General features: G+C 41.1%; 2 protein-coding genes across 2 annotated transcripts in view; one reads left to right on the top strand and one right to left on the bottom strand.

Annotated features, from left to right (window-relative positions):
- Positions 1–2,329: 2,329 nt before the first annotated feature.
- Positions 2,330–3,445, bottom strand: LOC121288925 (putative C->U-editing enzyme APOBEC-4). Its single transcript, XM_041207793.1, has one exon. The coding sequence runs from the start codon at positions 3,443–3,445 to the stop codon at positions 2,330–2,332; it is 1,116 nt and encodes a 371-aa protein (XP_041063727.1).
- Positions 3,446–17,127: 13,682 nt separating this feature from the next.
- rgl1 (ral guanine nucleotide dissociation stimulator-like 1) overlaps positions 17,128–27,805 on the top strand; it is a 182,275-nt gene continuing 171,597 nt past the window's right edge. Inside the window, exon 1 of the mRNA XM_041208353.1 lies at positions 17,128–17,476. Within this exon, the coding sequence (XP_041064287.1) occupies positions 17,456–17,476 (21 nt within the window). The 5' untranslated portion in view covers positions 17,128–17,455. The remainder of the gene's footprint in view (positions 17,477–27,805) is intronic.

Raw genomic sequence — 27,805 nt, 5'->3', positions numbered from 1 at the left:
GCCCTTTGGCCATCCAAGCCTGCGCCGATCATGTTGCCCCCCAACTAAAACATTTTGCACTTCCAGTGTCCGTATTTCTCTATTCCCATCCTATTCATGTATTTGTCAAGCTGCCTCTAAAACACCACTATCATACCTGCTTCCACCACCTCCTCTGGCAGCGAATTCCAGACAGTCACTACCCTCTGCGTAAAAAACTTGCCCGCACATCACCTTTATAGTTTTCTCTTCTCACCTTAAATCCATGTCCCCTAGTAATTGACTCTTCCACCCTGGGAAAAAGCTCTAGTGAGAACAATCTGAGTTTCTTCAACTTCTCCTCATCGTTAAGAACCTCCAGACCAGGCAGCATCCTGGTAAACCTCCTCTGCACCCTCTCTAATGCCTCCATATCCTTCTGGTAATGTGGTGACCAGAATTGCATGCAATATTCCAAGTGTGGCCTAACCAAAGTTCCATACAGCTGCAGCTTGTTTGAAATTGTGGTTTGCTATCCTCAATTTAAAACTTAAGGAAACAAGTTATGATAAGTGGGGATTTTAAAACTGTTTTGTGAACTTCTCCTTGAGATGCAATGAAATCTTGTCTTACACAAGGTGGGCCTTACCTTCCATTGTTTTATTTGCACTGTATGACAAGTTCCTGAAATCATCAGGTTTAAATAGTTGTTCCGACCATTATATATAGCCTTTAGGATCTTCATTGTTAATTCTCCCTTTTCCAAAGTAAACTATAGGTTGGCAAGTTGCCAAGCCTTACACTGTGGAGAATCTGAATTATCATTAATGCAGTTGATTAGTGACCCAGACACAATAGTGATTTTCTTAATTCAATTCCTCTCCCTGATACCATTGACCCTTTCCAAGCAAGTTGTAATGACATTAGCTTTTGCAGAATATATTTATTCTGAACTGCACCTTTTAACTTTTAAACTTAAAAAACAAAGTACTTGATGATTAAGAGTCTTCCAAAGGTTGCCAGGTTTGTGCATAAGACCAGAGGATTGGAAGATGCTACAATTTAAAACTATTGATCGAGTGGAGGAAGGGACAACACAAGTTATCATAGGCTAGTGAGTTTTGTCAGTGGTGGGGAAATTGCTGTAATCCATCATCAGAGAGATTAATTAAGGAAGTGAAAAGGTTTGAGCTGAGAGAGGTGGCATAGTTTTGTGAAGGTTTTGTCTAGCTAACCTAGTAGAGGTTTTCAACAGTCCTTGAGGTGGTGGACAGAAGATGAATGGATGTCATGTATATGCATGTTCAAAGCTGATTTTATATGGTTCCACACAAGAGATTGCTAGCTAAAACTGAAACCTGTGGCATTGTTGATAACCAATTTCCTACCCATGACACAAAGCTGTAGAAGGCAGCACGTTCAGATATATAGAGCCTTCTTGAAGGGTTGGTGGTGTCCCTCAAAGGTCAGTGCTCATGAAACATGACTATTGGGTATAATGAATTATGAAGAAGATTGAAAATTGCAAAAGGGCATTGAAAGGCTAAACAAGTGCACATAATGATGGCAGAGGCAGTTTAGCACAGTGTGAGGTGGTACACATTATATGTGAGAATGGCAGATGGGAGTAAAATAAAAAAATAAATTGCTGAGCTGGTAGATTAAGAAAGGGATTGAAGGGTCTAGGTGTGTAATCCTTACAAGTTTGCGTTAAGTGCACAATTCATCAAAAAGGCTAAAGAGTTAGACTCCAACATAATAGATATAGACTATAAAATCAAGTAAGTATTACTGCAATTTTGCAGAGCATTCAAACAACCTGTGTTAAGTTTTGGGTGCCTCACCTGAAGAAAGTGATAGTGACCTGCAACAATGAGTTTATGATAGATTGGGTAAATTTGGGATCCATTTCCTGGTGGTTAAGGGGTGATTCTAGTATGAGAATCCATAACAAGTGCCAATAGTCTTGGGAATCAAGCAAAGCCCATCAGAAGTAATCCCAGGAAAATCTTCCTCATTTGGGATTTCAAAATATGGAATGCAGAGCTCCAGGAGAGCACAGATGCAAAATGAATTGAGCAGTTTTGGAGACTGATACTTGGGAAATGAGGATATTATGGGTGGGGAGAAATAGGAAGGAACTGGGATTAAAAAATTGAAACTGCCATGGCTGATATCAGTAGTTGAATGGGGTTGACAGATTTAACAGAACAACATTGATGTTGTAGTTCCATTGTAGTTCCAGTTCAAAGTTTATGAAAAAGCAGTGATAGTGGAAATTATTGAGGCAGATAGTGTTCCTTAGTGCTGTCTAAAAGTAATCTAGTTTTGGTTCAGTAATTCTAGCAGTCTGAAAGAACTTCTTTGTCAGCTAATCCCTTCTCGTAGATTTTTCACTTTTCCCTGTCTTCCTCTGTTGCTTTGAGTTGTTTGCTCTTTTCTTCAATGGAACTTCTAAAATTTCAACTGTTTCAGTTAATTCAATGTTGTGTAGTGATGGGGTTGCTGGTGGTTTCCATCTGGATGTGTTGGGCATGTTCAGATGTCTCACCACATTCTTCGGTTGAATGTTCTGTTGTTGAAGTGGGTGCACATACAAAGGCCATGCCAGCTTGTTTGGAAGATTCATGTAGGGCTGGTATAGTTGGGGTGGAACCATTAATGTCATTCTATTCATAACTGGAGGTGGTGCTTGTGAAATGGGATACAAGTCTACATCTTTTGGCTTAAAATATTGCTTTTGATATTGCTTTGCTTGGGGTGCAACATCTATGTAGGAAGGGTTTACTCCAGTGATGGCAGCTATCTGATGGGCGTTGTTCATGTCTGCAAAAGCTCTTTCAGGCAGAACTGGGTTGTAAAGTGTCGTCCGAGGCACCCCATTCACAAACCTGTGAAGGATTGTCAGCCACATCGCACTATTGATGGGATTGAGGGTCACCCTTGGCCAAAGTGAAGCCAAGCTGTGGAGAGCTTCTCTATTCCATCCAGATTCAGAATAGTGGTCATCAGTATGATAGAGTTCAGAGAAATAAATATCCAATCTTGTGCTGGGATAATTTACCAAGAAATCATATATTTTGTTTATACAGTAGTGGGTTCTTTCATTACATGGGGTGTAATTGGAGTAGATAGTAATATAAGCAATATTTTCATAGGAGTACAGAAGTGTATCCAGATATCCATCTACATCAAAGAAGATAGATTCTGGATGAAGGTGATATAAAGTGCAGTTAGTTACTTGTCCTTTCTGCACTAAGGTGCCAGATGATAACTTCAATTCATAGAAGACCAAATGCCTGCCTGACTGTGGTTGAGCGTAGGGAAACCCAAAGGTTTCATAAAATTCAATATAGGAAACACGTGCTTCTTCCCCAGTTTTGATGTGATATGGACATTTTGGACAGCTTTTGGTGAAATACAGCCAGTAGTAAGGCTTCACCAGTGTGCCCTGAGGAGCAATATATTCTTCATAAACAGTGGTCATGATGGTTGGTTCACCTCACCATTTGGAAAGGATCATATAATTGCAACATCGTGATCCTTTAAGGATAATGCATTCCTGAAAGAGAAGTTAAAATCGATGTTAATTATATACAAGAAAGTGGTATAAGAGGGATCATGTAAGAAGGAAAAATAACGTTCCAAATTTAGAATCAAAGTAGACAACGGAAGGTCAAACCTTCTCTCAGAATGCCCTTCTTAAAATTATTTCAGATTTTGATTTTATATTTCAAATTTCCAGCATCCGCAACATTCCCTTTTGTATTGGCCCTAAATAGAAGGTAGTTACTAATAATCTCAATAGGGAAATTAGAAATTTCTTCACTTAGTGATTAGAATGTGGAACTTACTTCCACAGGAAGTGCTTGATGCAAATAGTTTGGACACTTTCAAAATGAAACTAGAAGAGAAAAAGAATACAAAGGTATACTTGTGGGCTATGAGGGAGATGGAATTCGAAGAGACTGCTAGGCTATAAATAGTACAAACTAGTTGGGCCTAATGGCCTATTTCTATGCTGTAACAGGGGGCCCAGGACAGAACCTTGCCAGAGACAAGACTGTTATTGGAGCAAATGTATTAAGCACTAACGTGAGTAAATCTAATAAAACTACTATATCCTTTACATGGTTAGATTGGGATAAAATGTTACTTAAATGCTTCCATGGTTTCAATCAACCTATTTCGTTGAGTTGCAGCTTTATTTTTAATGAATGTTTTTCCCTTCCTCTCTTCCTCTTGAATATTTTGGCTCCTTTCACTAGGTTTAGATTCCATAAGTGCCAGTTAGACTTAGTGTGTTGCCCAAGTGATGTGTGTATTCACCTGTGAGCCTTCGCATTAAATGTCAGGAGATGACAAAACCATTTCAAGATGTTCTAAGTTAGTCTGATTGCCCCTCTGATTTATTTTTCTCTCCTTGGCACAAAGGGCACTGAAGGGGATGAGAAGCTGTTTGATTGGAATGGTTGGAAGCCAGTGGCCATGTGGCAAAACCTTCAGGAATACATGCAGTCAGTGTTGGAAACCTTAAGTAAGGTTCACTTACATTGAGAGAGAATTCATAAGTGACCAATGGCTATGTCATTTTTAATTGGAGACTTGCATTCAAAAATATGAGCAGGAGCAAGAGGAATTAGCTTGATCAACTAGAATTTCTAATACAATGTTCCCACATTGAAATGCAAAACAAATTGGTAGCAAAACAAATATAAATCTATGCTTTACTGCTAGACTATAATCTAGCTGGACTTCTAGCTAGAAATAAATCAGTTCAGTTGTGCTGCATGAATATTACTCAGTATATTGAATCTCAAGTGCGGCTCTGAAGCCTGGAGTCATTATACATAAGTTCTTGTGAATTCCTTATGATCTGAATATGGAACTGTTGAATATAGAGTTAGAATAGGCTAAGGCCTGAAGGTGAAAATCTAAATTAACCAGTGTGTGTAGTATATTGCAAATGTTTACCTGTAACCAGGAGACCCAGCTAAGCTTCATAGGCCTGTTTTCTTGGCACTTGTTGTCTCTTTGATTCATCTGAAATATGAAGTGTATTCCAAATGTTGGACTTCTGTTGGTCTAAATCTACAAATAGATCTTGCAAATATATTTTTCTTTCATCTGTGATTCTGTCCTTTTGCCTGGGAAGTTGTTTTGTTAGAGAGTTGCTAGTGAGGGTGGGGCAGCTTTGTTTATAAGCAAAGAGAAGGGATAAAAGACTCCATGGCAATGAGACTTTGTGCTAGGTTACAGTTCTTCACGTAGAGTGCTTGTATTCCCCACACTTCTGGCAGGTTTCCTTAGCCTAATTTAATCATCATCATAAGCCCCCAAGTAAATGTTTGAATCATTGAATATTTCAAAACTAGAATGATAAGCCAAATGCCACATTCTATTTGACAAAGTTCACTGAATAATGTGTGTTTTTAAATGTTATCGATGGCTGGCTGACTGCCAGTTATGGAGGATTGCGCCATTTAAGGGATTGTGAGAAATAGTGAGAACAAAGATTTGAGTGGGTTTCATCCTGAGTTTGAAGATTTCAATTCCTTCACTGTTTCCCTGCTGGGCCTTTTGGTTTTGGTATTAAAATGTGGCAAGCAACCTTCTGCTGCTCACAGTGAGTCAGAGGATTTGCTAAAGTGTGACAGGGAGTGATGTGCTTACAAGAAACTGAACTGGACTATCCATAGAATACTGTAGCTACAAGAGCAAGCCAGATGCTAGGAATCCTGCAGCGAGTAACTCACCCCCTGACTCTCCAAAGCCTGTCCACCATCTATAAGGCACAAGTCAGGAGTGTGATGGAATACTCCCCACTTGCCTGGATGAATGCAGTTCCAACAACACTCAAGAAGCTTGACGTCATTCAAGACAAAGCAACCTGCTTGATTGGCACCACATTCACAAACATTCAGTCCCTCCACCACCGATGCACAGTAGCAGCAGTGTGTGCCATCTACAAGATGCACTACCAAAACTGACTAAGGCTCCTTCGATAGCACCTTCCAAACCCACAACCACTACCACCTAGAAGGACAAGGGCAGCAGACACATGGGAACACCAGCACCTGGAAGCTCCCCCACAAGCTACTCACCACCCTGATTTCACTGTTCTCTCACTGTTGCAGGGTCACAATCCTGGAACTCCCTCCCTAACAGCACTGTGGATGTACCTACACCACATGGACTACAGCAGTTCAAGAAGGCAGCTCACCACCACCTTCTCAAGGGTAATTAGGGATGGGCAATAAAATGCTACCCTAGCCAGGGACGCCCACATCCCATAAATGAATAACAAGAAGAAAGGTGTGCCATTTGCAAGGATTTTATTACAGATCAATCATTACAGCTAGTTTTAAATTAGTTACTGATGCTGGTTGTAGCTTTTGGGGTGGTATTACTCAATCGCTTGGAAGTGTAATTAGTAAAGTAATGAAGAGTGTTGGACCTGGAGATGCACAATATTAGGCAAAGTGGATTCCATTAAATCTGCATAGAAGCAACAGACTACAGGATGATATTGGTACTATATAGGGAATACACATATTCAGATTTATTTCCACATATAATCCGGGTTGGATATCTTTACAAACGCACAGAAGGGACAGGGAACAACAGGCTGTTCCATCAAGCATGCCCGACACTATGATGGCTAAAGCATCATGACTGGGTTCTTTTTTACCTACCACCTTTACTCTCTCCTTCCTAGTGCCTGTTACAGGTGGGTAATTTACAGGAGTCCAAAAAAATCAAGGCCTTGGGGGGGAAAAAAAAAATCTGGAAAATTCCTCCCTGACTTTCAGTTAATCAAAACCAATCCATGAGCACATGTGGGCCAAGTATCAGTTATAAAAGACACATGCCTTCTTTATAATGTGACCTCTGTCCCAGTCAATTACTAGCCTAGGTCCCTCTTAAAGGCCTACAGATAGTCAGCACCCACCACATCACCTGGCAATATATTTTAAACGTTCACCAAGGGAAAAGAAGTATATCAAGTCTATTCCTGCTCTTACGCAGTTTAAATTCAGGTTCCTATTCCTCCCCAATCTGGTAAACTGAAATAATCCACCAATAGGAATGCTTTGTAGCCCTTTCATTATTTTGTACACCTCTGCTGGGTCCCTTCTGGCTGGGATTTCCTTGAAATTTCCACCCGAAGTCAATGGGCATTTGGCTAGCCTGCCAAACTTTCAATCCCGCCTGCGATGATTCCCACTGTGGACGGGATAGGAAAATCCTGGATATAAGCTGCTAGGTAGTAAATAGGCTCGAGGACCTTGGTCTATCTGAGTAGCTGAAGATCTTTAACCTAAGAACCATTCTTAGAGCTCTCCTCTGGACCTTTTCCACAGTCACTACATCATCGGTCATGTGACAGCACCAAACATGGTCACAGTACTCCAGGTTCTGCCTGACCTGTGACCTGCATATTGTCAAAACCCTGTACTTTTCATTTATAAATCTTAATTGTTATATTACTGCAATAGTAGAATGACTTGATTAGGACTAATTTATGTCCAGACTGACAAGTGGGAGTAAATCTAATCTTTCATTTGCCTCTCGTAATACAATATTTATTCCATCATTGATTACAACACAAAAGGAGCCTGTATTTAGCCATCTAAGTCTAAGCTAGCTCTCTGTCTGAGCAATCAAATTTATGCCACTGCTTTGCCCATAGCGCTCTACTTCAAGTACTTAAATTTCCTTTAAAAGGTGCAATGGTCTATGCCTCAATTATTCCCTGTAGGAAAGCATGCTATGCTACAGCAGTTCTAATGAAATTTGCCTAATCCCTGCCCTAGCTTTCTTTCTAACTGTTGACATTTTTCTTCTCCTGAGTGACTCCCTAACCAAAGGAAATAGTCTTTCCCCATTCATTCTTATGAAAGGTCCTCATAATTTTAAATTTCTTAATCAAATATCCTCTTAATTTTTCCTTTCTTCAGAGTTAATGGTCCCTGTGTCTCCACTCTTCTCCTTGTTACTATAATTTCAATTTGTAGATTCACCAAGATAATACCAAACTGTACATTGTGAGTCCCTGTTTACTATGCTTGCATCCCACTGAAGTTCACTTGGAACAACTTGTAGATCAGCTCCCCCAGGGCTGCAAGGAGTTTGGACTGATAATCAATGTCAGGAAGACCAAAGTTATGGACCAGGACATAGAGAATCCACCTTCCAACAACCTTTGACAACCTCACTCAGGAGATCGTCAACATATGCTGGAGCAACAATTACTAGTAACCTGCCCTTGACGCTGAAATCAGTGCCAGGATTGCCAAAGAGACAGCTGCCATATCAAAGTTGAGAAATCAAATGTGGTCCAACAGCAAACTAACTGAAAATAGAAAGCTCTGTGTGAACCAGGCTTGCTTCCTCAGCACCCTCCCTTACAGCAGTGAGGCATGGAGGACTTATTCAAGCCAAGAAAGGCAGCTGAAAACTTCCACATCCACTGCCTCAGATGACTAGTGGGCATCTCCTGGCAAGACAGAGTGCCAACTATGGAATTACACCAGCATGCAGGGATCGCCAGCATTTTTGCCTTTTGGGTCAGCGGCGACTCAGTTGGCTGGGTCATGTGAGCCAAATGGATGATGACCATATCCCCAAAGACATGTTTGATGGTGAGTTGCTATTGACACATGACCGATAGGTCACCCACACCTGCAATACAAGGATTTCTGCAAGCGATGACTGGGATCGGAGTTGATGTATGCTGACCAGAGTGCCAGGAGACAAGCAGGAAGGGTATGGAAGAAGCAGAGGTCAAAAGAAATGACCAAATGGCAGAAAAGAGAGCCCGTTGGAAAGAAAAACCATTAAACGAGCTCGGGCCAACACCATTCGTCCATGCCAGTTGTGGAAGGGACTGCCACTCACGGAATCACCTCTACAGCCATAACAGACAATGTTCAATCCAGAAGTGACATACACCCTGGGCACAGCCCATCATCTCCCCCGAAGGACTGATGCTAATAATGATAAATATTCTCAATGTCATTTGCACTTTCAGGTGGGATTCTGCAAATGAAGCCCTGGGTATCAATCGCTGTTCATTCATCCCTTCAGCACCCTTCCGTTGAGTTATTCTTCTTCTAAAAATGTTTTAGCTCACACTCACCCCATTAAGTTGCATCTTACTTTTATTCATTTTAGGAAAGACTGGCATTTATTGTCCATCGCTAGTTGTCCTCGAGTACCACTGCAGTGCACGTGGTCTAGGTACGCCAACAGTGCTGTTAGATAGGGAGCTCCAGGATTTTCACCCAGCCATGATGAAAGAATGCCTAAATATTTTGAAGTCATGGTTATGGATGACTTGGAGGAGAACTTTCAGGTGGTGGTGTTCCCGTCCATCCACTGCCCCTGTTCTTCTAGGCGGTAGAGGTTGCTAATATGGAAGGTGCTATCGTACAGTCACTATTGTGTAAATAGCAATACAAAAATATTTAATATCTCTTGCTATACCTTCATCCTTCTGTCACAGCCCACCAACCGCCCCACCCTCCCCCCCCACTCCCCGCCAATTAGTGAGTATTTCTACCTTCTCTAATATTTTTTAAATTCATTAACAGGATGTGGGCAACTCAGTTAAAGCCAACATTTATTGCCCAATTCTAATTACCCTTGAGAAGTTGGTGATGAGCCTTCTTCTTGGATACAGCTGAGTTGCTGGCTAGGCCATTTCAGAGGGCAGTTAAGGATAAACCACATTGCTGTGGCTCTCGAGTTACATTATCCAGACCTGATAAGGACAGCAGATTTCCTTCCCTAAAGGACATCAGTGAACCAGATGAAATTTTACAATAATCGGGTAGCTTCATGATCATCATTACTAAGACTAACTTTTTTTAAATTCCAGATTTATTTAATTTCTCCATTCCTATGATGAGTATTGTCTCTGAATTATTTGTCTAGGCCTCTGGATTACTAGTCCAGTAACATAACCACAATGCTACCACTATTCCTTTACTTTTAATATTTTGCCTATTTTCTTCAGTGTTGGGAGCCTTAATTTTATTTTGTGTTGATTACCTTTATTTTCTCACTATTTATTCATAAACTCTATTGTTCATTATGCCACTTTTTAACCTTATAGGAATGTATTTATTTTGTACTATCTATCTCCAATTAGAAGATTTCCGACAATTGATCTTTGACTTGTTTTGTTAACTTATCTATTGCTTCAGGAATCTGGACTTGTCATCTCGGCTTACTTCATGTCTAAATTTGAGTTTGCTGATTGACAAAGCCCCTAATCATGTTTATTCCATGTGTAGCTTGGCATTTGTTTTAATCCTCCAAACCTAACCATTGGAAAAATAAATGTGTGCAGACCTGGTCCTTCGAAAACAGGAGAGTGAGTGAAGTGAGAGAGATGAATTATTTTATGAATGTGCCGGAGAGATCATTTTAGCTTTAAATAAGTATCTCCCTTTCAAATATGCAGTTTAAGATGATTTCAATCCCAATCGGGATTACTAAACTGTTAAGCATTTCATTCAAAGTACACTTCAGCCAAAATGCTGGTAGTGGTTACTTTTGTATTTACCATCTGGTAAACAGACTTCTAATGACGTGAAGCAACAAACAAAATTCCTCACTAGTTTGCACTGCTAATGTTATTAGTAACTGATGATGAATGACCTAGTTAATTGTTCTGGTAGTACCTACATATCAGTTGGCACTGCAGCTCCATATAAAGCTACAGAACATTTGTGAGTTCTTTTAACACAAGGTACTTGCCAAAAAAAAAAGCTACAAAGACTGTCCAAAACAGACTCCTTCACATCTTTGGACAAGATTGATATTTTGTTTTCTGGGTTGTGAAGGAGAGAAGGGTAAATCTAAGAATGAGCCAGAAACTAAAATCAAAACAAGAGAAAAGGGATCTAGATTTTTTTTGCTTACTTAAACTTTATTGAAATATGCTGTAATTCCTTCCTCTTTCTTCCCTTCACTCAACTGAAGTTCCTAGCACTTGCCATGTCCTCAAACCAGCTAGCTGTGAGCTGGAACACACTTGGCCTTGGTCTGTATTGACAATTATGGCTTAAACGCCTCAAACTCTTATCATTGTACCTTGACATGGCTCAATCTTCGTCTTTTAAGTTTGTCATGGAAGAAGGCTCAACTGTAAAATCCACCTTCACAACCAATTGTCTGTCCTGACCTCCCATCCCACCCTCCCCCTAGCCAAATGAAGGAACACATGAAATTTTTTGGCACAGTCGTTAAATTTGGGATGTCTGCTCTGCTGCCCTTCTCTGTTCCTGACCAAAGCTGCCTCCTCTTCCTCGATAGCTTCCTCCTGCTCTCTAAATAATACACTCAGTTTCAGTCATGCCCTTGACACCCCACTACATGTTCCCTTGATGCCTGCTTGATCCAAACTCCTGACTTCTCACTGTCCCTTCCTCAGTTCCATACTTATTATGGCATGACCCCTATCTTTCAAAAATGCTATTGTCATTTTTACCCGAATACACTCAAGATCATTATTCTAAGACCCTCAACCTTTCTTTCCTTTCCAAAATCCTGCAATAGTACTCCAGAGTTACATTTTAACCATTCCTTGTCCAGAACCCTCCATGCCTCTACCCACATCTTTTTTTTTATTCTTTGATGCGATGTGGGTGTCGCTGGCAAGGCCAGCATTTGTTCCTCATCCCTAATTGTTCTTGAACTGAGTGATTTATTGGGCCATTTCAGAATGCAGTTAAGAGTCAACCACATTGCTGTGGATCTGGGGCCATATGTAGGCCAGACCAGGAAAGGGCAGCAGATTTCCTTACCTAAAGGACATAAACTGGGTTTTTTAAAGATACAAACAACTTCCTGTGTCTTGGTCCTAATTTTCATATTGTGGAACATCACCTCCAATAACTTTACCTGTGCCCACTTGTTCATCTACAATGTAGCGCAGAGCTTCATCCTTGCTACTCTTATTTTCAATCGCTCATTTGTACACATCCCTTTATAAAATGGTATAAAATGGTTGTAAATGTTGGGAGCTAAATTATGTTGATGTGGAAAAATGGTCAAGTAAAGAGGAGCTGTTACATAGTTGTAGTCAGATGCATGAGAATGCTCCCAGCACACTGCTCCTATACCATGCCTTAAACTAATGTGGGAATACATGGCTCACACTAGAAGTATAATCAAAAATAATTTAAAGTGTCTATACTTATTTGGTGTGTTCTTTAGAATTGTATTGTTGTCTTGTTGTCTATCATTAATGAGACCTCATTTCATCAGTACTCTACCAAACACTAAACTTTCCTGGACTCGAACTCAAGTTCTGTCGAAGGGTCATGAGGACTCGAAACGTCAACTCTTTTCTTCTCCGCCGATGCTGCCAGACCTGCTGAGTTTTTCCAGGTAATTCTGTTTTTGTTTTGGATTTCCAGCATCCGCAGTTTTTTTGTTTTTATATTTTTTATAACTAAATAGAATGTAAGTTTACACATATGTTGCCCTTTTGGACATTTTTTTAAAAAGTATTTCTATTCTGTGGAGAATATATTGGTTTCATTAGTCTTAGTTTTCAAGTATGAATAGATAATGAAGCAACATATTTCTTGGCTGTTGTGATTGCTTACAAACATTTTCTCCATGGTGCCTTTTGATAGAACAGCAGAAAATTGTCTTTATTAAAGAGGAAGAGAATAACTGATGTTTAGGGATTAGGAGATGAATCATATTCTGATGGCCTGAGCGGGAGATACGTACATTTTGGGATATCACAGTTGACTCAGTGGCGTATTTTCAACACATTTGTTCCCTGAGTTTGCAGCTCACCCGGTTAATGTGTGAGTAACTAAGTTGGTAAGGGTAGGATATTTCTGGACTTTGCTATCTGGAGCTGGTGGAATAGGCATTCCCCAAGGAGACCTCAGTGTTGTAAAGTACTGCAATTCATGTGCTGGTTTTTTAAGCCCGTTGGAAATTTCATTTGGTGTATAACAAAGTCGACAGTTTATCAGCCTACTGCTGTAATAACCTGTCATAACTAAGTATTAATTTTATCATTCATCTGTCATGAAGCGATGAGTTATGTTTGCTGCAGAATGACTTGTTGAGTGGGCAAGTGCTAGGAATTTGAGCAATAGTTGCTGTAAAAATCACTGGTTTCTACTGCAGCTAACAGAAACAGTGAAGCTTCTCTTGCTGAATACCATTGTCAGGTGCATGTGTCTGTCACTTACATTTCATATTCCAGTTTGCTCACTTCAATTAAAAACTATCTGCTCAGTTGGTTATGGGTCTCACTGGCTCCTAGGGAGCTGGATTGCCTCAAATCATGTGCTAAATGTATTAGGCAACACATGCACAGGAAGTGCCTCAGCTGGAGCAGCCCCTTGTGATATAGCAGAGAACTAAGTGTTCCAGCTAGCGCACAGTGACAGAGTCCACTTTAGCAATATAAAAGATAATTGGACTGATGTGTGACTGTCAACAACAGAAGAAAAATACACTTCTGTAATCTTATACTTCCAGCAATTTGTAATCCGTGAGATTAAGCCACTGAGGTTTGTAGGAATCAAAACTGAGTTGATACGCTCTGGGGTGGACGGGGGAGTCTTGAAGTTTACTGAGTTCATTTTCAACTGATACAATGTAAGAAATGTTTCCGTGCCTGGAGCAGACTTAACACATGTTTTGTGACTGAAGTGAACTGCTATTTAGGAAATGAATGCAAATAAGTAGTCTTCTGTGAATGTTTTCTTCCCCAAACTAAAATGCTTAATTTCAACATACTGCTGGTTTTCATATCTTGGCAACGCTAATTGCGAGGGGGCAGATCACATGTGGTCAGAAACATCAGGAAAACAGAATTCTGTGGATGCTGGAAATCTGAACTAAAAACAGAAAACGTTGGAAATACTCAGCAGGTCTGGCAGTACCTGCGGAAAGAAAACCTGTTCACATTTTGGTGTTCAAACTTTCATCAGGACAGTCACGGTCTTTCTTCAGTTGTTCCTCTCCCTTCCACTGCCACCTCTAACCTTTCTCTTCGCTCACTAGGGTGGCAAAATTGGGAGCTGCTTGCCTTTCCAAATATTTTGCTTTGTTTTTGCCCAAGAACTATAGGGTTTGCTTGAAACTCTATTTAATCCAGCGTGGTGTTAATTTCATGCTGTAAGCCACTATCCACGGTATTGTGCACTTATTAATATAATTCATTTAAACTTTTTGAAATGTTAATAATTGTTTATGAACATACAAACATATGTACGAGTAGCAGGAGTAGGCCTTTCAGCCCCTCGAGCCTGCTCCGCCATTTAATAAAATCAGAGCTGATCTGATAGTGACCTCAAATCTGCATCCCACCTACCCCCCATAACCTGTCACCTCCTTGCTTACCAAGAATCTATCCAACTCTGCCTTGAAAATATTCAAAGACTTTCATTCTACCATGTCTTCAGGAGGAGAGTTCCAAAGACTCACTACCCTCTGAGAGAAAAAGTTTCACCTCATCCCCATTTTAAATGGGTGACCGCTTATATTTAAACAGTGACCCCCAGTTCTAGATTCTCCCACAAGAGGAAACATCCTCTCCATGTCCACCCTGTCAAGTCCCCTCAGGATCTTACATGTTTCAATCAAGTCGTCTCTTACTCTTCTAAACTCCAGTGGATACAAGCCTAGCTTGTCCAACCTTTCCTCACAAAACAACCCTGGTATTAGTCTGGTAAACCTTCTCTGAACTGCTTCCAGCGCATTTACATCCTTACTTAGATAAGGTGACCAATACTGTACACAGTACTTCAGATGTGCTCTCACTAGTGCTCTGTACAACTGAAGCATAATCTCCTTACTTTTGTATTCAATTCCCCTCACAATAAATGCTAACATTCTATTAGCCTTCTTAATTACTTGCTGTATCTGCATACTAGCCTTTTGCGATTCATGCACTAAGACACCCAGATCCCTCTGCATCTTAGAGCTCTGCAATCTCTCACCATTTAGATAATATGCCTCTTTTATTCTTCCTGCCAAAATGGACAATTTCACATTTTCCCACATTAAACTCCATTTGCCATATTATTTTTAGTCTGCTAACAAAGTGGGCAAATGTGGATGAGTACTAATATTATTTAAAGTAAAAACATGGCCAGACCCTCCATCACTGAACATTGTTCTGATTTAAGAGCTGATTAGTTTTGGGGTATATCCTATTGTGACACTTCTAGATATTCTTTAAGCTATATTTCCAAATCGATTACACCCTCAAATTGGCTCCAGTAGAAATGCCAACACAGTGGCTTTGTATTAAACACTTAAAATGTTTGGGACCAGTGAGTACTCAGATTCCATTGGTGTGGTGTTTGAAGGCAAAGATTTCCTGGCGCTTGGTTTCTTTTAAATGCATTTTCAAAAATTAATTCTTGTTACAAGCTGAAGGAATTAGGGATACCATTTCACAGTGTCACCGAGTCTTTACAGCACAGAAGGAGGCCATTCAGCCCATAAAGTCTGCACTGGCTCTCTGAAAGAGCATTCCACTTTGTCCCTCTCCCCTGCCTTATCCCCATAACCTTGCACATTCTCTCTTTTCAGGTAGCAATACAATTCCCTTTTGAATTCCTTGATCGAACCTGCCTCCACCACCATCTCAGGAAGCTTGTTCCAAACTCCAACCACCCTCTGGGTGGAAAAGGTTTTCCTCACATCACATTGACTCTTTTTGCCAATTATTTTGAATCTGTGCCCTCTAGTTCCTGATGTTCTCTTGAGTGGGAACAGTTTCTCACTATTTACCCTGTCCATATCCCTCAGGATATTGAATACCTCTATCAACTCTCCTCTTAGCCTTCCTTTTTCCAAGGAAATTAGTCCCAACCTCTCCAACCTATCCCCATAGCTACAGTTCTTCATCCCGGGTATCATTCTTGTGAATCTCCTCCACACTCTCTCCAATGTCTTCACATCCTTCATCAAGTTTGGCGCCCAGAATGGGAAGTAGTACTCCAGATGAGGCCTAGTGCTTGGTGAAGAGCATGAATGTCAAGCTAGATATCTATAAATTGCAGTGCCTTGTGGGACATAGGGAATCTTCTGACTGTCCAGTCCCTTTAAGGTTGTTGTATTGTGGGTCTCTTTAAAAGTGTTCATACAGCACTCATGTAGCCCATGGTATTTGTGCTGCCTTTCTAAAATAACTATCCAATGAGACCCAACCCCCTGCAACTTCCCCAGAACACTGCCTTTTTTATCCTTTTCAAACATATATCAAATTCCACTTTAAAAGTGCTTGTTTTAAATCTGTTTGTCATAATATATTCAAACTTAGAAACTTTGGCAGGCTAAATGTGTAATGTTTAAGGAATCTTAGCTACAGAGTACAGCAGTGCTCTGAATGTTGCTTTCATGGAATGATATCTGTTCAACTTCTTTTGTGTAACTTGATAGTGCTTCTTCCTTATTGGTTCTGGATGGGAAGGGGGAAAAAAAAACTACTGACATGAACCAGCGCAGCAGCACCCATGAGGAAAAGAAACATCCATGAAGAGTCCAGGCACACAACCCTACCTTTTGCAAATTACTACTTGTTACCTTCAAATTGAACAAAATAATTGTCTGTTTTTAAGTTACTCACTGTATAAGTGCATTAGAGAGATAGTTATTTGGGCTGCCTGGGTTTTGTGTATTTATAAGTTATGTAAATTGTTAACTTACATTAAGCTTATATGGGATTTGGCCATTGCCAAAATCTGCAGGTACACTGATCAATCCAACTATCAAGCGAAGACAGTCCCAAAAGCTCCTATTATCTACTGAACTTTCTCTAGGAGCATTACAAATCCTCAAGCTTTGTTTTTGCACTTGGAAAATGACATTAGCACTTAGGAATGCTTTGGTATTTTGCGATTGCCTCTTTTTTCCACTCAAGCCTGTGACAAGATGTTAAATTTCATTTTTTTTTTACAATTGGAAGAACTTTGGACATGTTTTTTAATCTGTTGAATGTGGACTCTTTGGCTTAAGGGCTACTTGGATGCATCGGACAAAACTAGGACAACAAAGAAGTACTTGTGTCATATCTGAAAAGATTGCTCGAAATCTGGAGTAGGTTCTTGGCACCGCAAAGTTAGCTGCTTTTTCTCTACCACCCCCCACCCTCCCTCTCTTCAGAGCAGGAGTCACACAGTCTGTGTGGGAGCATGATGCAGATTAAACCAGCTCAGCAGCTCACTTCCGTCAATTGTTTCTGAAGATCTCCCGGTTAACGTCGGAAAGGGAATACATCTTTTTTTTGGAAGTTCATAGCGTCTCCTAACACAAGAAGGGGCATTGTGCGAGCACTCTGAACACTTTGGTTAGTTTGAGGTCTCAACAGACAGAGTTCGGCTTCAACTGGGAGTGGGAGTATCTGGTGGATCTCAGCTGTAGGATGCCTTGCACAAAACCCACTGCATTTGCTTCTCACTATGGTTCGTGTTGAGGCAAATGCAAAATATGGTCCAAAAGAATGGCTTATTTTCCTTTGTTGGTGAGTAATCTTGGCTTAAATGGAACAGGGGAGTGGGGAAAATAGTTTGGAAAAAAGGGTGCTCTGAGTGCTTTTCTAACAGCTTTTTTTTATATAACTAAATGGGCAATGCATTTTTTAAAAACTGGAAACATTTGAATATGTGTAACCAGGAGAACTGCTTTTTGTGATATTTGTACACATGCATCTCCCATTTTTCCTTATTTAAACTGGGAGGTCGCAAAGAAAACAAAAAAGTGTTTTGCCTTGCATTACTGGTTAAGACTGTGTCATTAAGGTACAGGTACTGTAGAAAATCAACATTGGCCTGAGTTGGCGGTGAACCCGAGGTGGACTCCCGAGATGAGGCAAGTTTCCGCCGACTTGCGCTTGGAGTCAGGTCAGGTCTTGCGTCTGACCTCGCGAACAAACTTGGTCAATGCGGAGGTGAAACCACTTCTCACTGACAGCAAATTACAGCGCAGACGCCTGCTTAGGTAAAGGGCATGTCTGCACTTCTCTTTGTCGGAACAATCTGCGGCAAGTGGTTAACCTGTCACCCTGTGACCTGTGCGTCAGGGTGTTCAATGCCTCGTAAAGGGAGTTGACGTTGGCATTGACCCGGTGGATGTGTTTCACAAGCTCGAAGCCAGAGCTCCCGGGGGTCGATGTCGTGCTGCAGCCTTTTACAGGCTAGCTGGACCACATCATTTGCGTTCGTGCACCGCCGGGGTTGCTGGGCGCATCCATGCCAGGTGTGCATGGGGTGTGAAGCCCAAACGGAAATTCGGGAAATCCTGTAGGATTGGTGTTGAGGAGCCAATCCCCTCCTTCATCGTCTTTTGTTCAACACCAGCTCCGTGAACGTGTAACGGGCCACCTAGTGACTGTTGAATTACTGCATCTTATCCCCGTCGCAGAGAATCATTAAAAAAATTAGATTAACTAACACAATATGCAAATTTTTGAGTTGACGGTATAATTGATTCTGCCATTGGCGTATGTCACAAATGGGTGTCGACGTTGAACTAGTATCTCTGTTATAACGATTGTCCAAGGGCGTATGTATGACTATCGTGGCTCTAAGATTGTATATTCCATGTCATTTGCATAGATGTAGAGCAATAAGCATAACCGACGGCACCCTGTCAGGAAGGGGATCGGTATCGATGATGTTTAAGACTTTCCACTGATGCTAAGCAGTTGTTCTGCATTTATGAGGCATGTTGAAAATGATGGAACAAAATCAGTGCAGCTCCAGTATTTTATCCACTTTTTGGTTTGCTTTGGTTAGCCTGGCTGGGATTTGGGCATGCTGCCGTGATGATATCACATATTTATTGGGCTCCTTTTAGGAGGCTGGAGTTGGAACTAACTCCAGGCTTGGAGCTGTGTTGCAGGCTTGTGTCTGTTAACCTGGAGCAAGAGGATTTCCTGCTGTCTATTCAGTCTGTCAAAGAATGGAAGGTGCTTTTTTAAATACTCTATCAGATGTTCCATGGAGTGTTGGGAGGAGGGGTGTATCAACCTGAAATAGTGCACAGTTTGCTATTTCAGGAAATTATGGAAAAGAGCTTGTGCCTTGGGCGCTCAACCATGACCTGGTTTGTACTGACTCTGTTGCAATGCTTCCTGTGAAATGTCTCTTTCCAGGTCTAAAATGTAAACGTTAATCACATGCTCCCTTAAAGCACCTAGTCAGTCGAATATTTCTGACGGGCGCTGGTGTAGAGAATTTCACATTCAGCCCTCTCGTGTGAATAAGTCACGAACAGCTCCCAGATTTGGCACAGTTTCTGAAAGGCCCCTTTAATAATGCAGTTCCTGACCTCTGGAGGCCGACCTGTGACGCAAAGAGCTAAACAAGCTTCTGAGCGTTCCAGGTCCATGTGACAGTAGATTTGTAAAAGGCTGGTGAGATGCAAATCTACACTGCCCACTCAGTCAATTAGATTTTAGATTCTACCTGTGACACTTAAAAGTATCAAATCTAGGATTCCGAGCATCTGGGTTAAGCTGCTTCACCTTGAACATTTCTTCCATTCTTGACCCTCACGTACCAGCAAACGTTTGTGTGCCTGTAAAAAAGATTGAACTGAGGCCCGGGGACGAAATGTCTGTGGCAAAATATTCACAATCCATACAATGTGTAATAGGAAACACAATGGAGGACCTTTGATTTGGGTTGCCAACCCTCCAGGATTGGCCTGGAGTCTCCAGGAACTGAAGATCAATCTCCAGGACATTGCCGTATGCAACCCTGGAGAAAAATCATCGGGACATTCAAAAATATTGTGATTTTGTAATTTTCTTTGACCATTTCTCTTTACCAGGTATAAAAATATTGAAAATGGGGAGGGGCCACTGTTTGGATGACAGTCAAGCAGCATCCAATTGGGTAGTAAGTCATTTTGCTTTCCAGTTGGCGTAAAAGGATGGATGTGTTGTCTGACTAATGACAGGAATGTGGGGGCAAGTCATGTGATGAAACCTCCAGGAATACATTTAATTGCAGTTGGCAACCCTATCTTTGATCCTTTACAATAAGCGAGATGGATTTAGCATCATCATTTGTGTTGTAATGGGTGGATTTAGTACATGCACATTAAATGTACAAGCAAGGAGCTAAATTAAGCCATGTAAATTCAGCCTGACTGAAACTAAACCGCCAAACCCTCAAACTGCTTTTGATGAATGCTCAGCAGCTAACGCCTTTTGCCTCCTGATACGAAAATCTGATTAAATGTAGCTGTATTTGTTTCCCAGTTCTGTGTAGTTTATTCAGCTTGAAAGATTGAATTGATTGATTTTTTTTTTGGGGGGGTGGAAATGCAGGAGTTAATACACAAGACACAAGAGAGTATACAGCAGGATGGGAGAGGATGGGGGATGGTGTTTAATATTGTTTTCAACTCCTCTGCAGGGCTAAGGTTAATGAGTGTCACAGGACCGTGAAGCACTCAAATCCCCAGTGTGTGTTTAGTTACTTTCAGCCAGTGCTGCAGTTGGAGTTTGGCTTCAGTGTCCTAAATTAGGAAGGAGAAGCTCTTTATTTATTCGGGGTCCCTGTTACTGTTGGAAATCTGCCTGTGTGTGTGGAATGAGGTCAACGTTGACGTTCAATGTTGAGGCTGGCATGCAAATGCTGGCCGCTGGTGATTTCCCGGCTGTCAACTGCAAAACTGGATGGACCCAACAGGAGTCAATGGTCCTCAGGAGAGAATAAGAAGTAACATTGTCAAGGAGAAGTGGGGGTTGGGGGAAACTGGGTTTCCAGTTTCTCTGACGCGTGTATCCATTGAATAAACATATCGTCACTCAAGTTCCAGACTCGCATACACAACCCCTGCTAAAAGCTCTTAGCACCTCTAGATGCTTGCCTTGATTATTTTTCTCATTTATGAACAACCTTTTTTGGAAATAAGTTTTAATTCAGGATATCAAATGTTTTAATCTATAAACCATAAGTATAAAATTCATGCCATAGAGAAGTGCTTTTAAGTATTTCAATATTTTTGTTTATCTTTTGTCAACCCAATTATCAAATTGTTTGGTCTGATCTGAGTAGTCTTAACTGTTGGTGAAAAATAAATTGATTCTATGCATTTAAACAGACCAATAAACATTTGTTTATTCTGTCAACATTTTGATCACAGTATTCCCTTGTTTAGTATAAAGGAGTAAATTTCCCTGCCCTGTAAATTGCAGTTTCAATCACAAAACTGAATCATTGTTTCTCTATGTGAGAGGTTATTTTCCTCTTGTTTAAGCGGCAGTTGGAGGTAACAGAGCAACAAGGAGATCAATGTCTCTTGAAGTTGACCCTGGTATTTGCTAAAGAGACAGAATTGGAGAACATATACCAAGGCATCAAAGTCCTGTAGCTTTCTGCTTGCTCAATTGACCCTGTTTTGGTACACTTGAAATGAGTGTGGGGCAAAAGCCAGCACATGGAGTTAAGATGCAAATTCACCATAGTTTAACTGAATGGTGGAAAAGGCTTTTGAGAGCTAAGTGGTCTACCCATGTTATAGGCATTCAAAATTCCAACTACCCTTCAGTATGTTGGTGATTCCCTCTGTCTAATCTCTCTGTCCACACTCTCTGCTCCTCTATCACCAGCCTTGCCCTTGCTTGCTTGCTCTACCATTAGGTGAGCATTTGTTCAGTCACTTCACTCCTGCCCTTGGGAGCTCCCTGCCCAGTTCCCTCTGTCATGTCACCACTGATCCTAATTTCAAGAATCTCCTGAAAACCCATGGTTTTGACAATGGCCTAATTTTCTTTATCCTTTCACTCCCTCCCCTTCCTGTGTTTCTCCATTTTCTTTTCCATTTCCTCTCCCATTGGGGGGATCTCCCTGTTTTACGTACATTTCTTGTGCATGAGTGAATGGTGTTGGTTTTGTGAGTCAGTGAAAATATAAGCATAGTATGCATGAACTATTTGTTTTCCATGCTCATTAGACATTGCTCCGAATGTGGCATTGCTTGTATTTTGAGATCTATGCCATGAGTGGTAACAGTGAAAATTAAACCCCTTGGTTAACTATTCCATTAGCCTTCATTGAGACACAGGTCACTGCCCTCAAGCTGGTAAGTTGTTTACAGACCATTTTGCCTCAACATTGAGCGTAGTTCTATTTCTAGGCTGCAAGTGGCGCTCTTTCCAAACAATGACAGACCTACAGGGGCGCTTCTTCTGAATTGACACCCTACATAATTTTTACCAGAGGGATCTGATGCAATATAATTTTCTTCAAAGTTGGGCTTGGAATTTCTTACTGAATTTTTAAGTTGTTTGAGCAAAACCCTTCAAAATATGGATGGAATTCAATGGGGATGGCAAGGGGCCCAATTACCACCACCAAAACTGATGGCACCCTCGCCAACCCGATCTCCAGGAGGCCTGAGGGAATTAAGTCCCCAATTGGCAGTGGGAACCCTGCTGGCTGGGCCTCCCATTCCAAGGGAGGCAGTTAATTCCAGGACTTCCACCAGAAGGGCAGAAATCATGCCCATGAGAGCTGCTGTCAGTTGCCTATCCTGAGAGAAGTGGCTGCTGACTTTAGCCTTCACCATTGGATCCCTGGAGAAAGGTGAGTGATGGCGGGATGGGTGTTGCGCAGAATGGGTTGCCAGTGATGGGTGGGGGAGGGGTATTGGAGGAAAGGGGATGCCTCTCTGCAGGCTCTCCTTCCCAATGCAGGATCACTTGATCTGGCACTGAGTGCCTTTGAGTTAAGGGCATTGCGCCGCCCCCACTTATATGCTGCTAGGATTTGCGTGTCAGTCTCCTGCATGGGGTGTCTCCTGCTGGTTGAATGCAGGCCCACTTAGGGCCTCAATCGGAACTCAGATGGGAAGGCCGCCTGCAAGCCTTCCTGTCCCAGATTTAATCAGAGGGAGGAGGGAAGCTGGTAGGAACCCCCCCCCCCCCACCCCCCACACCGTCCCACCTGACCATACAGTCCTTTACACCTCCAAACTCACCTCTGGGAGTGGGGGCATTAAATTCTGCCCCACGTCTTTATTGCGTGCCTTTGAGTGTTAATCAAACTGTATTTGACTGCCTTTCCCTCTCTTCCTGTTAAAATTTTCCCTGTCTGGAAGTGTCTTCCTAAGCTTTCTTCTATTGCAAAATAAAAGGTTGATCTGAATTCTGCCTATAAGAGTGAGTCTTGTTATCCAAAGCCCTTTGTCATTTCGTGAACACTCCTGAAAACGTGTGCTCTCTCCTTTCCAATGCTGAGTGCCACATGGTATTTATTATTGATCCAGCTGGCAGATGGCTATCCCAGGCTTCTGTTAGCATTGCTGTGAGCTTAACAGCAAGAAGGTGTGTATAAGCAGCTGTGGAATCTCCCCCTCATTCACCTCTCCTCCGCGGGGGATTGTGCACAGCCTCTACTCGAAAAGTTGACAGTGGTGTGGAATTCTACAACTTGGGAAATGTGGGACCAGCCCCTGGACAGTTTTCAAGAAAAGAAATGTTTAACTTGCAATAACTGCATCTTGGGTGCTTTCAAATGAGATTTCAAAATGCAGTGTTTAAGAACATATTTCAGTTGCATTATTTTGAGATCAATCTATTTTCGACTATATGCATGGAAATTACAGTACTTCACGAAAAGACCATGAGTGGACCATTTTGCCCTTCAAGGCTGTTCTGCCATTGAATGAGATCATGGCTGATCTGTGGCCTAAATTCAAATATCACTCCACACACATGCGCACACACTTTGTCTCATATATCTTTAATATCATTGGTCAACAAAAATCTGTCATTCTCAGATTTTAAAATTTAACAACTAACCTAGCGTCAATTGCTATTTGCAGAACAGATTTCCAGGCTTCAACCATTTTTTACTTATACAAGTGTCTTCTGAAAGGCATGGGCTCTAACTTTTAGACAATGCCTCTAATCCTAAACTCCTCTCAACCAAGTTTCTGTCCACTTACCCTATCAATTCCCCTAAATATCTTGAAGCCCTCAATCAAATCCCCCCTCAATGTTCTCAATTCCTGTGGGTGCACAACCCTAGTTTGTGTAATCTTTTCTTGCAATTTAACCTGCGGGGTAAATTCTAGTAAATCTACGTTGCAGTCCAGTACGTCCTTCCTAAGGTGTGGTGCTCATACTGCTCCAGATGTGGTCTAGCCAGAGCTTTGTATAGCTGTGGCAAAACCTCTACCCCCTTGTATTTTAATCCTCCAGATGTTAAAGCCAGCCTTCCATCCATTCTGCCTTTTGATTATTTTTGGCACCTGTTTGTGATATTTAATGATCTATGTACATGGGCTCCCAAGTCTCTTTTCGCTCCACTGTTTCTAGCTTTTCACCACGTGGTACTCTGTTCTGCCCTTTTCAGGTCCAAAGTGGATGACCTCACATTTGCCTAAATTAAAAAACATTTTCAACAATTTTGCCCATTCACTTAATCAATTAATATCTCTTAATTTTGTGCTCCCATCTATATTGCTAACAGTGCCACCAATATTTTTGTCAATGGCAAACCAGGATATATGGCTTTCCATCCCATCTTCTAAGCAGTTAATAAATATGGTGGATAGTTGAGGGCCCAACACAATTCCATGTGGGACACCACTAATCACATCTTGCCACTGAGAGTACCTGCCCATTATCCCTCCTCTCTCTGTCGCCTTCCACTCAGCCAGTTTCTTAATCAGGTCAATAATTTGCCTTCAATTCCATGAACTTCAACTTTACCTAACAGTCTCTTATGAGGGACTTTATCAAATGTCTCCTGAATGTCCGTATATAAGCCATCTATAGAGATTCCCTTGTCCACTACTTTAGTCATTTCTTGAAAAATTGCAATCAGATTCATCAGACCTAGCCTTTACAAATCCAATCTGGCTCTTCCTGATCAGCTGAAAGTTTTCAAGATATTCAGTCACTCTATCATCTAATTATAGACTCCAGCAATTTTTTTTAGCAACAGATGTTTCAGGCTAACTGGTCTAAAATCCAGTGGTTTCCCTCTCTCAGCTTTTTTAAATAGAGGAGCAACATGCACTCTTGCAAATCTAAAATGGTTCCCAAATGGAGTGAACTTTGGAAGATTATAGTTAGGCCATCCGCAATGTTCGCACCTACTTCATTTTAAAAACCCTAGGATCTAAAACATCTGATCCTAGGGATTTGCTAGTCATTGTGCTATTATTGTCTTCATCCCCATTACTTTACTTACATTAATTTTGGTGATTTCCCCATCCCTGGCTCAATTTTAGTTCCCTCAGGATGTCTGAAAAGCTATCCTATTCCTCTGGTGTAAATACTGACTGCCTTTCCCTTATTTTCACTGACAATAGCAGCACTATCAGTTCAAGGGTCCCTCGTTGATTCTGATAACCTGTTTTTTTCCCTCATAATTGAAAAAAAATTTCTGTGTTAAAAACATGTTTTGATACCCTTTGCAAGTTTTTTTCATGTTCCCTTTGTGCTGCCCGTACTATCACCTTTTTGCTGTTCTTTGTACCCCTCCCAGTTCTGTGTTTCTCGTCAGATTTTGATTTTTTTGTATGCTTTTTCTTAAGTTTTGTGCTGCCCCTTACCTCTTAATCGTATATAGTTCTTTTTTTGGCATGTGGAGCTCTTGTGCCTTAGGGCAACAATTTCTGTTCCACCAAATTCTCTTTTGATTGCTTCCCCCTGATCTTATGACGTTTTACTCATTAACAAATTTGCCCTGTTTACCGTGGACAGTCTCTCATTGAATTATAGTCAACCTTGCCTAAATCTGGAATCTTAGCCGTTTCATGTTTCAAATGTTACTATAATGTAAATTATTTCAGACTGAGTGCACTGTAAATTTAGAAGGACAAAATGAAGTGAAATAATCCATTATTTGAGAATGGAGTGTTAATGATTAAACAGAGATGCTTACCTGGTAAGTGTTGTGTTTAGTCCATCAGGAGGATCACCTTTCCCTCACTATCTATTTTCTAGCTCCATCAGTCTTATTTTCTCCTGTCCCAAGTTGTGTACTTTTTCTGGCCCTCTCGGATTTGTTGCCATGGTCTGTTTTCTAGCTGTCTACAGATGCTCCTCTACCGAGGTTGGATCTGACAGCGTGAACAGCAAAGCATGAGTGTGACGATGTCATTCTGCATCTGCCTGTAAAACGTCCCCGGTGGCAACAGAGAATGGTGGCTGCTGCTGACACTCGAGCTATCAATGCACAAATGTGAGTCGGCATTGGCAGAAGTCCATTGCTGGGGTGTACTTACATTCCACCAACAGCTGGGAAGACCTGTGTCCAAAATCTGTCACGTTTGGAAGATGCAATTGTAACTCCAATTTTAAGGAAATAGTGAGCATCTTTTGTTTGCCTAATGAGAACTGTGAACTCTGGCTGGCAGAACAAACTCAAATCTCTTATCAAGCGATAGGTATTTATTCCAAACTAAATAGAATTGAGAAATGCCGGTATTCGTTTGTCTATCCTTGTGCCCGTAAGATTGTATACCTTCTAGTAAGGACATTTCTTGCAAAAGAAAGATATTGTGAATGTTGGAAATCTGAAATAAAAACAGAAAATGTTGGAAATACTCAGTAGGTCTGGCAACATGTATAGAGAGAGAGAAACAGTTAACATTTTGGATCTGTGACCTTTCACCAGAACTGGGAAAAATTAGAAATGCAATAGGTTTTAGGAAGCAAAAGGGTACGGTGGGGAGAAGGGGGGACGGTGGCGAGAATGGGAAAAACGATCAAAAGGAAAGTTCAGAGATGAAACAGTTCTTAAGTTGGGCTGTGGAAGGTACATTGTGGATGTCGAAGAAATCTTGTGAGATACTTTTAATGTTTTGACTAAAGCATGTACAGTGACCTGAGCAACATCGTTGGTGCTGTTTTCAATTTCTTTTAAATTTAGCTTATATTTGAAGGAAAAAAGGCAAACTGAATTCATGGATTGTTAGCTCGCTATTTGTTACAATTCAAGCATGCTTCGTTAGTCAACAGAATGTTCAGGATTTGCTGATCCAGAAATTTAACCTTTCTTAAAGCTTAACTATGCAAGAAGAGACATCATCTTCCAAACCCGTGACCACTACCACCTAGACAGACAAGGGCAGCAGATGCTTAGGAACACCACCACCTGGAAGTTCCCCTCCAAGCCATTCACCATCTTGACTTGGAAATATATTGCCATTCCTTCATTGTCGCTGGGTAAAAATCCTGGAACTCCGTCCTTAACGGTACTGTCCCACAACCCATGGATTGCAATGGCTAAAGAAGGCAGCTCACCACCACCTTCTCAAGGGCAATTAGGGATGGGCAATAAATGCTGGCCTAGCAAGTGACGCTCAAATCCCATGAACAAATAAAAAGAGAACAAGGCCACCCCACCTTATACCTCCTTTAGGAACTTCCCACTTTCCACTAGGAATAGAAGTGGACCCTTAGCAGGACTGCACTAGCCAAAAAGAACACAGTTAATAAAATAGGCATACATCCAACTGGTTGCATAATGACCTGTAGAGTTAATTTCTTAACATGACTAAGTGAACGTCTTCAACCCACATTTTATTAAGTTAAAGGCAGTTTCTGATTCATATAGTAATGTTTGTATTAGAGGCAGGGTGAAATTTTAGTGTTGCCAATGACTGGATGTCTGAACATGCTCTTTTCTACTTGGGCCTCTGGATGAAATTTGCCAAGGCTCATTTTTTGTCAAATATCCTTTGATTTTAAATATGTTTGTAAATAATAATTATCGGGTTGGGGGAGAAGAGAAGAAAATGAGTAAGCTATTACTCTGAAAATGTTCAATTGAGAAACCAATCCCTGAGTTCAACATATTTTTGATTGAAAAGTGAGTCA

Source organism: Carcharodon carcharias, chromosome 16, assembly GCF_017639515.1.
Source record: "Carcharodon carcharias isolate sCarCar2 chromosome 16, sCarCar2.pri, whole genome shotgun sequence".
NCBI lineage: Eukaryota > Metazoa > Chordata > Chondrichthyes > Lamniformes > Lamnidae > Carcharodon > Carcharodon carcharias.
This window is presented reverse-complemented; position numbering and strand designations above follow the sequence as displayed.

What these genes read in the sequence shown, in the direction of transcription:
- LOC121288925 (XM_041207793.1), bottom strand. Translation starts at nt 3,445, where the DNA reads ATGACCACTGTTTATGAAGAATATATTGCTCCTCAGGGCACACTGGTG.